At 40.9% G+C, this 15,913-nt stretch overlaps 1 protein-coding gene across 1 annotated transcript in view; it reads right to left on the bottom strand.

The window, feature by feature from the left end:
- Positions 1-15,913, bottom strand: part of eys (eyes shut homolog) — an 804,562-nt gene that overhangs the window by 754,786 nt on the left and 33,863 nt on the right. The window contains exon 4 of the mRNA XM_062969072.1: positions 15,163-15,284. Within this exon, the coding sequence (XP_062825142.1) occupies positions 15,163-15,177 (15 nt within the window). The 5' untranslated portion in view covers positions 15,178-15,284. The remainder of the gene's footprint in view (positions 1-15,162; positions 15,285-15,913) is intronic.

The following is a 15,913-nucleotide window of genomic DNA, read 5'->3' as shown; positions in this document are numbered from 1 at the left end:
AGTGACCATTGTGCTCCTGCAGTTCGCCATACAAAGGAAGGCTGAAACTAAGACAAGTCAAACACGCATTCTGGACTTTAAGAGAGCTGACTTCCAAAAAATGAAGGAAATACTGAGCGGCATTCCATATTAAAAGACAAGGGAGTTAAAGGATGGATGGGAGTTTTTTAAAGGTGAAATACTCAAGGCGCAAATGCAAACAGTGGCAACAAAGAAAAAAAATAAAGTGCGAAGAAGCCAGAATGGATGTCCAAAGAACTTCTAACTGGGCTAAGACTCAAAAGAGACGTGCACAAGAAGTGGAAAGGGGGAGAAATCACCAAAGAAGAATTCAAACAAATAACCAACTCCTGTAGGGAAAAGGTTCACAAGGCTAAACCGCAAAATGAGCTCAGGCCTGCCAGGGACATTAAAAACAAAAAAAAGTTTTTTTTGCTTAAGTTGGTAGAAAAAGGAAGAACAAGGAAGCTAAAGGGCCTCTGTGTGGAGAAGATGGGGTGATGGTGACAGGGGACAGGGAAAAGGCAGAACTACTTAATGCCTTTTTTGTCTCGGTCTTCTCACAAAAAGAAAGCCGTCTTCAACCTCAGCAACATGGAATGGACGAAGGATCAGGGGAAATCCAACCCCAAACAGGGAAACAAGTTGTCCACCAACACCTGGCCGCTCTAAATGAATTAAAGTTCCCGGGGCCAGATCAGCTACATCCAAGAGTATTGAAAGAACTAGCAGAAGTTATTTCAGAACCACTAGCAATCATTTTTGAGAATTCTTGGAGAACGGGAGAAGTCCCAGCAGATTGGTAGAAGGTGAATGTGGTCCCTATCTTCAAGAAGGGAAAAAAGAACAACCCAAACAATTACTGTCCAGTCAGCCTCACGTCAATACCAGGCAAGATTCTGGAAAAGATCATTAAGGAAGTGGTCTGCAAACACTTAGAAACAAATGCAGTCATTGCTAATAGTCAACACGGTTTTACCAAAAACAAGTCATGCTAGACTAATCTGATCTCTTTTTTTGATAGAGTTACAAGCTGGATCAATACAGGGAACACCGTGACTGTAGCATACCTAGATTTCAGTAAGGCCTTCGACAAAGTCACCCATGATCTTCTGGCAAACAAACTAGTAAAATGTGGGCTAGACAAAACTACAGTTAGGTGGATCTGTAATTGGCTAAGCGAACAAACCCAAAGGGTGCTCACCAATGCACTGTAATCATCTTGGAAAGAAGTGACAAGTGGAGTGCCGCAGGGTTCCGTCCTGGCCCCGGTTCTGTTCAACATCTTTATTAATTACTTAGTCTAAGGGTTAGAAGGCATGGTCATCAATTTTGCAGACAACACCAACCTGGGAGGGATAACTAACACTCCAGAAGACAGGATCAGAATTCAATATGATCTTCACAGACTAGAGAGATGGGTCGAAACTAACAAAATGAAATTCAACAGGGACAAATGCAAGATACTTCACTTTGGCAGAAAAAATGGAATGCAAAGATACAGAATGGGGGACGCCTGGCTCGACAGCAGTACGTGTGAAAAGGACCTTGGAGTCCTCATGGACAACAAGTTAAACATGAGACAACAATGTAATGCGGCAGCTAAAAAAGCCAATGGGATTTTGGCCTGCATCAATAGGGGTATAGTGTCTAGATCCAGGGAAGTCATGCTACCCCTCTATTCTGCCTTGGTCAGACCACTCTTGGTATACTGTGTCCAATTCTAGGCACCGTAGTTGAAGGGAGATGTTGACAAGCTGGAATGTGTCCAGAGGATGGCAACTAAAATGATCAAGGGTCTGGAGAACAAGCCCTATGAGGAGTGGCTTAAAGAGCTGGGCATGTTTAGCCTGCAGAAGAGAAGGCTAAGAGGAGACATGATAGCCATGTACAAATATGTAAGGGGAAGTCATAGGGAGGAAGGAGACTAGGACGCGGAACAATGGCTTCAAACTACAGGAAAGGAGATTTCACCTGAACATCAGGAAGAACTTCCTAACTGTGAGGGCTGTTTAGCAGTGGAACTCTCTGCCCCAGAGTGTGGTGAAGGCTCCTTCTTTGGAGGCTTTTAAGCAGAGGCTGGATGGACATTTGTCGGGGGTGCTTTGAATGCCATTTCCTGCTTCTTGGCAAGGGGTTGGACTGGATGGCCCATGAGGTCTCTTCCAACTCTATTATTAGAATCATAGAATCATAGAATAGTAGAGTTGGAAGAGACCTCATGGGCCATCCAGTCCAACCCCCTGCCAAGAAGCAGGAAATCGCATTCAAAGCACCCCCGACAGATGGCCATCCAGCCTCTGCTTAAAAGCCTCCAAGGAAGGAGCCTCCACCACAGCCCGGGGGAGAGAGTTCCACTGTCGAACAGCCCTCACAGTGAGGAAGTTCTTCCTGATGTTCAGGTGGAATCTCCTTTCCTGTAGTTTGTAGTCTATCGTTCTATGATTCTATGATTCTAAATCACTAAAAGTGTTTGCTCCTTCATTATTTATGAGTAATTTGATTAATGGCATACTACAATTTAAGAACAAGGTAAAGGTTCATGGCTCCCACATGATTATTCCCTCCTGATTTTCTCTGTTATTTTGTCATTTAAAGGATTTCTATCTGCATTTTATGAAAGTTCTTTTCTTCCATTTATTGCACAGTTTGCTATGGAATAAAATATCACTATAACTAGTAAATCAGAAAAAAACCCCACTATTTTGGATGTCACAGAAAATATGTTCCAGTATTAGTCTTAAGAGCCAATGGATCCAAGGTACTGAGTAAAATAAAGGCACCCTGAGGCATTACTATTGAACAACTCACCAGCACCAAGTCTTCCAAAACAGCTATTGCTAGAAATGTGCGACATGAGATAAATTTCAAAGAGCCGTGCAGTTTTGAGAGGTGTCTGGGAAATGTGGCTCAAACTGCACTATTCACGTGTACATGCATATATGTGTGTATTTTACACTATGTGTTTATGTGAGATAGTGACCTAAACAGTACACGAAAAGTCAGGTAATTAGCAAGTTGTTTAAATGGAAAAGAAATGACCTTTATAGGGATAAAGCAAACACTTCAGAGCTTCCATTATATCTAGCAATATGGATGTATCGTAATACAAGGTGGAAGTGACTTAGGCCCTGTAACGGATCTTGCCTACCTTACAAGATTGTTTAAATCCTAGGAGACGTGGGTTTAAAAGTAAATTGTGCTTTTTGTGTTTCCTTGGTGAAGGAACATATTTACACAGAAACCAAGTAATATGAACCTCCTTTGAAGACAAAAGCACAAGTCTTTAATGAAACCATTAAGCATCTTTACTGTTCAATTTTAATGAAACCATCATGCATATTTCTTGTTTCTCCTCACATAAAGTGTCACGTGTGTCTCTCTCAATATCCTAGAAAAGGCTCCTGAATAAAGCATTGGTGGCAGCATTTGATACAGGTAGCGAGTTTGAATCTTCTACATATTTTGGTGGCAGCAGAAAATAAAAGCCTTTGCAATTCTGGCAAATTTGAAAAATCCTCTCCATTATATATTGTTGAAACCCTCCTGATCCTCCATAGGCCCCCATCCACATTGCCAGATAATGCGGTATAGGAAACGCATTAGCCTGGGGTATCCAAACAACACACCAAGGCTAATGCATTTTAACCCAAGATACATCTTTTAATCCAGGTTTCTCCTGGGTTAAAAAAAACTACTGAAAACATCTAGATCTTCCAGGAAGATCCAAATCTTTGCAGGTGTTGTGGTAGTGGAGACTGGCATCTGGGTTTGCCATCATCAGTCAATCAATTAATCAATCAAACTTTATTTATATCTCACCCCATCTCCTTGCAGAGACTCAGGGCGGCTTACAAGATAAATAATAAATAAAGCAAATAAGCAGTATAAAACATTCAGTCATGAAATAAATCATCATAAGTCAATAAAATACATTACATGAACAACAATAATACAATAAAATGTAGTTAAAGCCATATACAAAGTTAAAAGCCATAAGCAAATTTTACGACATAACCCTCCTGACAATGTCAGGTACCTAGGAATCTGTGGTGATGCTGCTCCAGGCTTTGAAATATGGAGCAAGGTGATCCGAAAAGTCCACATGTGAAGGGCACTGAGAACCAACATCACAGGTAAGTACTGGAAGGGGGAAGTGGTCGGGCTCTGAAAAGTCCAAACAAGGACCTGAAAATGTAGGTAACTCAAAAGAAGCTGAACAACCACAACCTGAAACACTTCTCTTGGCAGAAGTGCTAAAAACGCCGCTTAGAGTAGTCAGATGGTTTACCTCTACCATACTGCTGGCCCATGAATGGTGGAGATGGCTTCCTGTTGGCTGCTGCAGTGGCTTGAGAGTGAGGGCCTCGCTTAAAGAGCACTGGGCTCGAGTATCTCTGAACGTACTGAAAGTACTGCATCCCCCAGTGCAGCGTTTCTCAACCTGGAGGTCGGGACCCCTGGGGGGATCACGAGGAGGGCGTCAGAGGGGTCTCCAAAGATCATCAGAAAACACTGCAACTCCCAAATGACATCTCTTTTTCCAAACTCCACATTTATTCACTTTTCAGCATATTGAGTATTTGTGTCCAGATCCATCATTGCTGGGGTCCAGATTGCTCTCTGGACGTAGGTGAACTACAACTCCAGAACTCAAGGTCAATGCTCACCAAACCCTTCTATTATTTTCTGTTAGTCATGGGAGTTCTGTGAGCCAAGTTTGGTCCAATTTCATCATTGGTGGAATTCAGAATGCTCTTTGATTGTAGGTAAATTATAAATCCCAGCTACTACAATTCCTAAATGACAAAATCAATCCCCCCACTCCACCAGTATTCAAGTTTGGGCATACTGAGTATTTGTGTGAAATTTCTTTCTTGTTTGTCTGACATAAATGCTGGTCGGAAGGACGAGTCCAGGGACAAGGCTGTGCAGCCCAGTACTATGGCAGGGGACCCCAAGGAGGCGTTGTGCCAACCTGGTGATCGGCCGGACAGCGAGCAACCAGGGCCATCTGTTCAAGTCATACCTGCGGTTCCGGCAGTGCCGCCTGCGCCTGTGGTTTCAACCCAAGGGCAGGCGATCACCAAGCCCACCGCATCAGTACGTATGAACACATCTATCATGTGGCCATGGGACCAGAGTCAGTCCCAATAAAGTGGGGGTGACGCATCAACACACACAGCCCCAAGTTCAATTAGTCAGTCCTGTCCTGACAAGCCGCCACCAGCTTCACAAAACCCCAGTGGCGCCAATAAAGCGTCGATTGAGGAAGCCAACTAATATTGGGGCATGGCCAAATGGCCTTTGCCAGCAACCCCATCAGTGGAGGCAACAGCACTAGGAGGCCATCTCGCACAAAAGACCATAGACAGGATTTTAAAGAATGAGTATATTGATATATTTTCCTTGCTCTTTAGAGAGTTGGAAAAGAAAGAAAAAGATGATTTGGACGATGAGCACAAGGAGCTGATTAAAAAACGGAAAGTAGAGCAAAACTGGGAGAACTGGCTGGCCTCCTATTTAATTTATGCAGCAGTCATTGCCAATATGCACCCTCACAGGGCTGATGCTTTATTTATGTTGATTTGGTCATCCAAGACGGATCAAAGGGGCAGGGAAACAATTGTCAAATTGACTGTATGCAGCGACAAGGATCTTTGCCCCATTGAGGCTGTCTTCGCATTTATTGCAGTTAGAGGTACTGCCCCAGGGTTCTTTTTCTGCCACCAGGATGGCTCTCCATTGACTAAGTACCAATTCTGGTCAATTACCACCAAGGCCCTGAAGGTTTTGGGTTTGGCCCACCTTAAATTCGGAACCCATTCTTTTCGCATTGGAGCTACGTCTACGGCATCCCAGCTGGGTTATGTGGCCGAAAAGATTAAGTCCATTGGGAGATGGAGTTCTAGTGTGTACAAGGGGTACGTTCGCTCCTCCTCATTGTAGTCACATTCACTCCTAGTTGAACTGCAAAGTGGGTTACATTTAGTTTGTGGGAGGCAGAGCTTAGTGCGTATAAGAGGTACATTCGCTCCCCTTCGTTCCAGTTACATGTTTCTTTTCCTGTCTGTTTCAGCTTTGTTGGCGCATAGATGGAGGGTCCTGATTTGTGGCCATAGCTTTGTCCACTGGGCTGAACGCCAAGGCACAATGCACTCCCTATGGCCAACATCTAGGCCTCGCATCTACCGCCATGATTGAGTGGAGAGGCAGAAGAGACTTACGGTGGGACAGCTTAATTCCCTTGTTGTTCGGTCCAGCGAGTGGGCCTCCTCCTGAGGTTTTGGTCATTCACCTGGGGGGGGGGGATGATTTAGGCCTGCTTCAGGGCAGGGCCTTATATTTTCAGGCTAGAGAGGATTTTATGAGGATATGGGATGCATGGCCCCATACGCATATTATTTGGTCAGAGATAATCCCACATCTAAAATGGCCCGGTGGCAGAGATGTGTGGAAGCTGGAGAGGGCAAGGAAAAGAGTCAACAGAGCTACTCGTTCATCATTGACCCGCAGGGGCGGGTCAGTTATTTCTCACAAGTTCATCACTCACGATAAGGAGCACTTTTACCGATCGGATGGAGATCATCTATCAATGGAGGGGAACTTCCAATTCCTGTTTGACTTGCAGGCAGGAATTAGAGAGGCGTTAGATAATTTGGTGGGGGTTGGGGACTAGATAGACATCTGCCCCCAACAGTGGCGAAAAATGGATAGGGGAATCTAAAATCTACGGTATACCTAGGGCACCATCCCCTTTGGGTTGAACGATAGCAGAAAAACTCATCTGGTAGTCGTCTTTAACAGGTGAAGTGAAGTTAAAGGCCCTTGGAATGCCGGGAGTTTGGCCTCAACAACGTTGAGGGAGGCCTCTCTGACATACTCCCCTTAAAGGTTGCTCGGTGCAGGCAACCGGGAACCAGGTTTTTTGCCCTTATCAGCCCAAGGGTAGATCAGATAAGGACACTACCTTGGAGGGGGTTTTCCCCTAGCAGATTCTCGATTAGAATAGGGTTATATTCAGTTCCAAAGTTAAATAGGTAACAGTTAATAAAGTTGCCCATATTTAAACCCATTTTACTTGTGTCGTCTCGTTATTTCGGGGGTTGGCAGGCAAATAGTATCACCCACCAAACCATTCTGCGCTCCAATGAATCAGGGGTTCAGGATACACATAGGAAAAAAAAACTTCTCATGAAAGTACAGAGTGAAATGTGTGGGTTTTTTTTAATGAATACCTAAAAGAAGTCCTTTCACTTTGAAAATGGAGGAATATTGTGTATTCCAACAACACCAGGAATTAGGTGAAGATGGGCATTCAGCCATGATCAGTCTGGGATAAAGTAATAGGATATTGAAGCAGCTATAATAGTCAAACAGAGGGCACATCTACGTGGGTTACTTATCAAGGGGCTGGTCCAATGTAGCTGTACTCTAATCCAACACAGGGGTGGTGCTATGCTGTCCACATCAATCCTCTTGTGAGACAAAACAGATCATCCAGTGCCACCTTTACTTGTGTTGTGCTGTGTCACTACCACAGCTGTAGCCCAAGAACTCCAAAGATCTCCTAGTGGTTTCTGGGTGCCTTTGCTATAAGTTTGTAGAGGGGAAAGAAGTTGTCTCTTCCTTTATCTCCTCCCCTTTCCATGTTGTGTGGCACCTTTGCTTACATTGGCAAAGGTACTAGGGATGGCAAGGAGCTCTGTGGAGCTCCATGGCCATAGCTATGGCAACTACAACACAAGTACCATCCTGCTTTCTCTGTGCCATCAAGCTGGGGAAAATGAGCTGGTGGCATTGGTCTATCTGAACAGCATGGCCAGTTCCAAATCAGAACCAGTCAAGCTATTCACAATACCCCAAAGTGTGAGGTTATTCTAGAGCATTCCCTAACTTTCCCTAATGTGGTGCACATTTATGTTAAGTAGCTGGCAGTGGCTCTGACTTTCATCAGGAGCAAGATGGCTCAGTGCATCATGTAAATGCCATGGAGTTGAATCTTACCCATTCTGGGGTATAAGTGCTCACACAGATTTGTCCAAACACCTGTGTGGCATAGTGGAAAAAATTGTGATAATGATTCAGAGTGAGGCCAATATATGTTTCCCATGAAAATCTTTAAAAAAGAAAGAAAAAGAAAGAAAGAAAAACACACACACACTGAATGAAAAGAAGATCCTTGCTTCGATACTCTCTCACTCTCTCTTTTTCAATTGTTTCCCCTTTATGTTAAACCTTGGTTGGACTAAAGAAATATATTTTGTATTCATTTTTAAAAGATTAATAATAACATAGCAAAGGCAGCCTATGCCACATAGCATTGTGTCACAAGTTGATGTAGTAGCTTGCTTGGGTGACCACTCCTCCATTTTCCAGATGAAAGTCCCACATCCCTTTAATCTGCCTTCATACTTCAGCTATGGTGGTGCCTTAATCCATCACATTGACAGTACAAGTGAACACTATGCACTTCACATACACAGAAGATGCCATAAATTCTTTTAAAAGGCAGTAGACAAATGGTTCTTACTGCTACAAAAATAACACCACCCCACTCATTCAGACTTGTCCCATTCATGGGAAACCCACATGAACTTGTACAATACTGAACTTAACAGCATCCATCTTCTTCCTTTACTTTTGTAGTCAGGCTTTTGTATCTAATAGAGCATAAAGACAATATGCCCATGTATATTCTTGATGAATGATTTGATGTACAATGGTAAGCTTCCAATCTCACATAGAAGGAAGCCTCACTGAACACAAAAAGATGTAAGCGACTCTGGCAGCATCGTTGAGACTAACCAAAAAGAAATTTCTAACATTATCTCTCATGGAGTCCAGTTCATGCCATGCATTGCAGTGGACTGGAGCCCATGTAAACTTATGGTAAAATTTATTCTTCACAGCTAGTCTCAAAGATAATATAGGATTCCTTTTGCTGAAGCAGATTAACATGGGTATGTCTTTGAATACCCCACCAAATTATAAGTGTGATTTAAGCATAGAATTGGGTTTTGAGAAGATTAAAATAGATATCAAAATCAAGTAATTACTATTAGAATTCCAGTACCTGTGAAGTGTTTTGTTACCATTATAGTTACAAAGTAACTTTTAATATTTTGCTATCATCTCCATAACAGAGCATGAAATACAGAGCCAGCACTTGAATTATGCGATATTCTTCTTCCACCACTACACTACCAGAACTGTGTGTGTATGTGACCACAAATTCTCTGATAACTTATGGTGACCCTATGAGCAAGGAATACTCCAAGATAGTTTCGCCAGTTCCTTCCTCTGAAATGTAGCCTAAAGCATTTGATATTTGTCATCCATCTCCCATCCAGGGCTGACACTACTTAGCTTTCAAGTTCAGACAAGATTTGGTGCCTTCAAGGTATTTAGGTCATTAGTAGAACTATAAGGTTAAAGTAAAGGTTTTCCCCTGACATTAAGTCCAGTCGTGTCTGACTCTGGGGGTTGATGCTCATCTCCATTTCTAAGCCAAAGAGCCGGTGTTGTCCATAGACACCTGCAAGTTCATGTGGCCAGCATGACTGCATTGAGCACCATTATCTTCCTGCCGGAGCGGTACCTATTGATCTACTGACATTTGCATGTTTTCGAACTACTAGGTTGGCAGAAGCTGAGGCTAACAGCGGGTGCTCACTCAGCTCCCCGGATTTGAACCTGCAACCTTTCAGTCCGCAAGTTCAGCAGCTCAGCACTTTAACACACTGTGCCACTGGGCATAGGACAGAAAAAAAGGTTAAATTGTGGTGCAAGAAGAGTGCAGTATTCCTTTATTAAATTACAATAATAATACATATAGACATTTACAAGGAAAAAATGAACAAATCCAAATAATTGCTAGTTATTTGTAACTAGTTGCTTCTTAGCTATGGACAACTATAAAGGTCCATCATAAAAGTACAAAATGGAGATTTTTTTAAAGTGTTACAATAGACATGTCACACATTATTTCTTTTAAAAAAAAGCATAGGATTGGCATTTGTTGGAAAAAATTAGCAACCTCGAGCTGAATGTTGGGAATGATTCTATGTTGATATTTATTTGCACCTATGTTTATTAACAATACTGAATGTATATCTTTGAATATGAAATCAGTAACCCAGTCGGAAGAACACAGATCTAGCTAAAAAAAATAAATACAATTTTGTCAAAAACCAAGTTTAAAAGCATTTGTATTACTGTGATCTCACACTGCATGAAATACACAGATTATGCTTTTTTCCCAAAACCTATCAAAAGTCAACCAAAAGCTGCATACACAACCTATTCTCAATGAAATGCAACACGTTATCTATGTACGTGTGTGTTTTTATGCCTGCAGTGAATGAATTCCCCTATGGGAGAGTGCTCTAATATTTCCCCCTTTCTCTCTGGTCTGGCTTTCTGAGAAATGATGACCCAGTGGGGATTTTATTGATTTGCTAACTATGTCACAGTCCATTTAAAATAAAATGGTGTATGTTTTTGACAGCGAAAAATGACAAATGACTGTAGAAAGAGAGGGGATAGATTTGAGTGATGGTAACAAAACAATAACAACAAAAAGCCTCTCAGGACATATGAAGAAAACAAATGTAAATATGATGCCGTAAATGGGACTGAATTAGGCTTCTGATTATAGGATTTCATTGCTGAAGAAAGCTGAGATCATAAGAACAGTGACTCCCAAGACAGAGGTAAGCATCAAACTTTCAAGTAATATTCCATCCCTCTGGAATGGTTTGCCCAAGAGGAAAAGTAAAAGTAGGCACTAAGCTTGTACATTTTGGGTGGATCGCTATCCGTTTGCTTGCCAAATACCAGAAGCTCCCCATATCTGTGTTCCAGCACCTCCCAAAAACAGGCACACTGCCGAATTGGCATTTTTGTTCTACATCTGAAAAAAGTAGTTCTTTTCGGCCCATTATCAGCAATGGGGCACTTATAAGGCTCCCCTTTTCCCTGGGAGCCTGCTCTTTCTTCTCTAAAAGGGAGCCTGGGTGTCAGTAACGGGGTTAAAAAAGCACCCTATCAAGCCCATTGGGAGGAGACTGCCCATAAGCTCCCTTCCACATCCTTCATTAAAACCTGGATTAAAAAAGCATCAGTTACCACTCTTAAGTTTCTGTCTTCTGTTTGTAGAGTTGGATACCTGGTTTAACGATTCTTAAAGCTGTTCTACTCTAGAAAAGAGGCAGGCATGCACTTTCTCTCCCAAGCCAGCAGCAAGACACAGCTTTCCAATGCATTTTAAGGAGACCCAAGGAAAGAAGAATGATGACCTGGAGATCAGTGGAGCAATCCTCCCTGGACTACCTTAAAAATCCCCTCTCTTGCCTACAAGGCTGCAATCTCCTTTCTGCTTGAAGATTTGCTTTCTTAAAGCTGTTTCTACTTTCTACTGTATAGGACAGGTAGACTTCTCCTTTTTTGCTGGGATTACTATTTTTAATAATAATAATCTTTTAGAAGTATTTTCTAAAAGAGATAAAGAGAAGGAGAAAAAGAAGCTAAAAGGGTGAAAGCTCGCAAACTCACGTGCATATTCCACCCACCGTCTCTCAGGTGCCCAACTCCCAGTTAGTCCCACTAAAGAAAAAGAATCAGGAAAAGAAAGGAAAAATGGAAAAGATTCAACTGTGATGCCAAATAGGGGAGGAGGAGCTGAGATAAGCTCCCACTTGCTTTCATTACGGGTGGGTTTTCGTACCGGGAGGGCCCTTACCGTTACGGGCTCCCAGGGGTACTGAAGGTACTAAAGGAAATCAATTCTGCACACAAGTCTAGTAGGTACACATTATTTTATGCTAAACTGAAACAGTGGAAACCAAATTCCTGTTTTTAGTAAGAGTTTCATAAATTAAATATGAAATATTGTATAATAATAATGGTACTGCCCTTACCAAAGATACCAGGGTCAGATTAAAACAGAAATGTTCTGGACTGGTCCTGGAGGCCATGGAGGTATTCCTGACCAATAACGTTGGTGGGGTGAAGTTTTCATGGTCCAGCTAGACTAGTGGTTCTCACCTGAGGTCCCAGATGTTTTCAACTCCCAGAAATCATAACAGCTGGTAAACTGGCTGAGATTTCTGGGCGTTGTAGGACAAAAACATCTGGGGACCCCAAGTTGAAAACCACTGAGCTAGAATGGAACTATCGCCTTTCTTGTCACTGCTACAGAGCTCCTGGAGAGTTTCTAGTCATTCTTTGGAATTTTTATATGCATCAGCAAAAATGTCCATGTGACCATAGAGAAGGACAGGAGAAACTCTGAAAACTCTGGAGCATTCTCCAGCTTTCCTTAATGCGGGGCTAAATTGAGTTCACTCTGCATTAAGGATTGGAAATCCTTGTACATTGTCTGGATATCCAGGAGTAACTTCTGGTCCACTTTGAGGTTTAGAATTAGTGTAGGCAAGCCCTCAATTTCTTCTTTAATAAAACAATGGCTAATTTTAACTACATTATTCCTACAAGAAGGTCTTCAAGAACCATTCAACCATAAAAAACCACATAAAAATATTATTTCCTGCTGTTTTTTTTCTGCTGAAAATGTTGGACATAATCCAGTAAAGCTCTTATGTCTTTGTAAGAGGACTAACATTTGAAGAAAGTTGAATCGGGCAGTTTTGTAACATCAGCATTGAGCAAAGGTATGCAGGGGACCTAGCAAAGTGTTCAATGTCTGATGCACAATGGGATGATAAACATTGGTACAGCCTGGGACACTCTTGCTAGCTATCCTGATATGTATTAGAATTCACTAAAAGAGTTTCTTGGCATTTGTGCAAAGTTAAACAACATGCACTGTCTGCAAATCAACCATGTGAAAAATTTTGTACATAATAAATCCCCAATTACAAACTGCAAATATTCTTATCAGTACAAGAATCTCCTTGTGAAGTTTTGTCAACATTTGAAAACATGTTTTTGACCATTTTCCAAATATTTTTATTTGTATTCCTACCTTGTGTTAGTTTTATATCTAGTCCAATAGAATAATATGAGCATGATAGCAAGCATTGAAGCAGGAGTTTTCAAACCAATAATTACATCTACTAGCCAGTAAGGTGATGGTAAGATATCACTAAACATATGGAAATGTCTTTTCCTGTCAGCTGAGCAAATGAAACTCGGCCACAGAATTCAAGTAAATTGTTTGTAGAGTGGAAACACTTCTCCACAACAAGACCCTATTATTGTAAAAAAAAACAAACCCATAACCTCTTTCCAAACACCTTCAACAATATCCCATGTACTTTGTCTGTTATTAAGTTCAGAGTTAGATAAAGGTAGAGCTTTTCCCTGACATTAAGTCTAGTCATGTCTGACTGTGGGGGTTGGTGATCATCTCAATTTCTAAGCCAAAGAGCTGATGTTGTCTGTAGACATCTCCAATGCTATATGGCCGGCATGACTTCATGGAGCGCAATTAATTTCCCGCTGGAGCGGTGCCTATTGATCTCCTCTCATTTGCATGTTTTCAAACTGCTAGGTTGGCAGAAGCTGGAGCTAACAGCAGGAGCTCACCCCGCTTCCCAAATTTGAACCACCAACCTTTTGGTCAGCAAGTTCAGCAACTTAGTGGTTTAACCTGCTGTGCCACCGGGGGGTTCCTAAGTTCAGAGTTAGGTGTCTTTTATATTGTTTAATATGATTGTATTTATGTAATTTGTTTGAATGTTTTTTTCCTTCGGCACTGAATATTTGTCATACATATTGGAAACTGCTCTGGGTCCCCTTGGGGAGATAGGGCAGTCTACAAATAAAGATGATGCTGATGCTGATTATGATTATGATTATGATTATTAGCCTAGCAAATATTCCATGTATAAATCAATAGCACAGAAATTCCCCCATTCAAATATCCAGTCCAGTTCTTGTCTCCAACTTCCATCCAGGTGTCTTAATACTGAAAATAGTGCTTCTCTGCCACTGCCATTCTTCTACATTTTTTGCAGTAGATTTTCATTCTGGACTTCTACTGGGAGCTTGCATTTTGTCACAATAAATTCTAGAAAGAATAGCTTTTCAGTAGCAAATTTAAAGTTTGGTTAAAGTCTACATTCATATCCCACCCTTCCCAAAAGGGGACTGAGAAGGGCATTACAGAAAGGCAGCGATTTGATGCTATGAACATACTTACAGACAGTAAAAATAACATACACATTAAAACCAAAAAATCAAAACAACATTATTAAACCAGTTATTAAAATCACTCAATTCTTATTTAGTTTTAAATGTTTATTTATCATCTTCATGTATTATTAAACCTCTGTATGTAATCCATTGTTCTCCTTTCTTCTTATCTAATTTGTAAAACGCTTCTTCCATTGAAATTGATAATTGGAGTTTTGGACACAGTTACATGTTGTACTTGTTCCAGATTCTTAATATGGCCCATCTTATAAAATGGGGATTAAAATCTGCATGTATTTTTGCTTTTTGGTCCCATATATAAGCATGCCATCCAAAACACAAATCATGACCTTCTAATTTTAACAGTCTCTCATTTCTCAAGGTTATCTCATCTTTCATCCAAACTAGTATGCATGTTTCGAAATAAAGTTTTAGGTCAGCTAACACCAATCTTCCCCTTTGATTTTTAACCTGCAAAATCCTAGTTTAAATTCTAGTAATCATTGCTACCTGTTCCCCCACCATGGAAAATTACACCTAGAGTTGTTTTAAAAATGGCAGCTTAATTTAGCTGCAGAAGTGCTAGCTCCTTCCAAGCTTTACCTCTAATTCTTCAGCTTTTGCGGTAACAACCAAATATGACAAATTAGAGATATTGTACTCTATTGATTTCAGTGGGCTTCACCATGCCTAATTATTCATGGGAAATCTCACAATACACTTGTCATCAGGACTCTTGGCCATTCTGACTTTGTAGAAATGGCTTTGGTGGGATGTAGGTTCTGAGGAAGATTTGGAGAAGGAAAGGAACTTGTAAGAAGACGTGAGAAGGGAAGGGATGGGGAAATCATGTTAAAAAAAGAAATTCTTTGTACAAACTTAGAATTGGTTCTTAAGCTCATCAGAGAGACAGTGTAATTTAGGTCTGTATGAAGACAACAGTGCAAAGGATTACAACCCAATAGCCAGAGGGACAGAGACACAGAGATGAAGTATACTAACCAGATGGAGATCCATGCAAGTAGAATTGTGTTTACATGCATTACTAAGACAATCATCAATGTCTTGGTCACATTTTGGTCCCGCATATCCAGGGTTGCACAAACAATAGAAGCCATCAACAACTGCAATAATATATTGGAAAAACAAAATATTAATCATTGTTGAACAGATGTCCACACCAATTAAGACAAGAAAACACTCATGTAAAACTTTTAAAAAACTTTTGAATACTCTTATTTAAAAAGGTTCATAGCATGTAAATTAAAAATTGGCATGGGAGAGATCACCATCTAATAGAAAGTTAAAATTAGAAATTCGTGTGCCATCCATGGCCAGTTTTACTCATTATGAGGAAACATGGGAGAAATGGTTTCTAAGGTCCAATAACAATTCAATTGAGAATCATACATACTAGCCAAATAATGGCATGCTCCTTGGCCTGATTCAGTTAAGAAGGATATAAATGTATGGCTTTCTCCACACCAACTCAGGGGATATCTTTTATAAACAATACATCTCTGTATAGAGGCTAACTATCTGCATGAAATCTAGACTAATATGCAGAACATAGTTATGTTTTGAATATATATATATTATATATGCCTATTTTTATAAAGCAGTTGTCAGGTCAAAGTGTATCAGAACATACTGAAAAAAAGGTACTTTGAGATACAATATATTTAGAAATATGCTGTCTTAAGGCCTGTTTACATGGGCCACAAACCCTGAATCAGGACAGAAGTCTCTCCTT

The sequence above is a fragment of the Anolis carolinensis genome, chromosome 1, assembly GCF_035594765.1.
Source record: "Anolis carolinensis isolate JA03-04 chromosome 1, rAnoCar3.1.pri, whole genome shotgun sequence".
Lineage (NCBI taxonomy): Eukaryota > Metazoa > Chordata > Lepidosauria > Squamata > Dactyloidae > Anolis > Anolis carolinensis.
The sequence above is the reverse complement of the archived record's forward strand: the minus strand, read 5'-3'. Positions and strand labels throughout refer to the sequence as shown.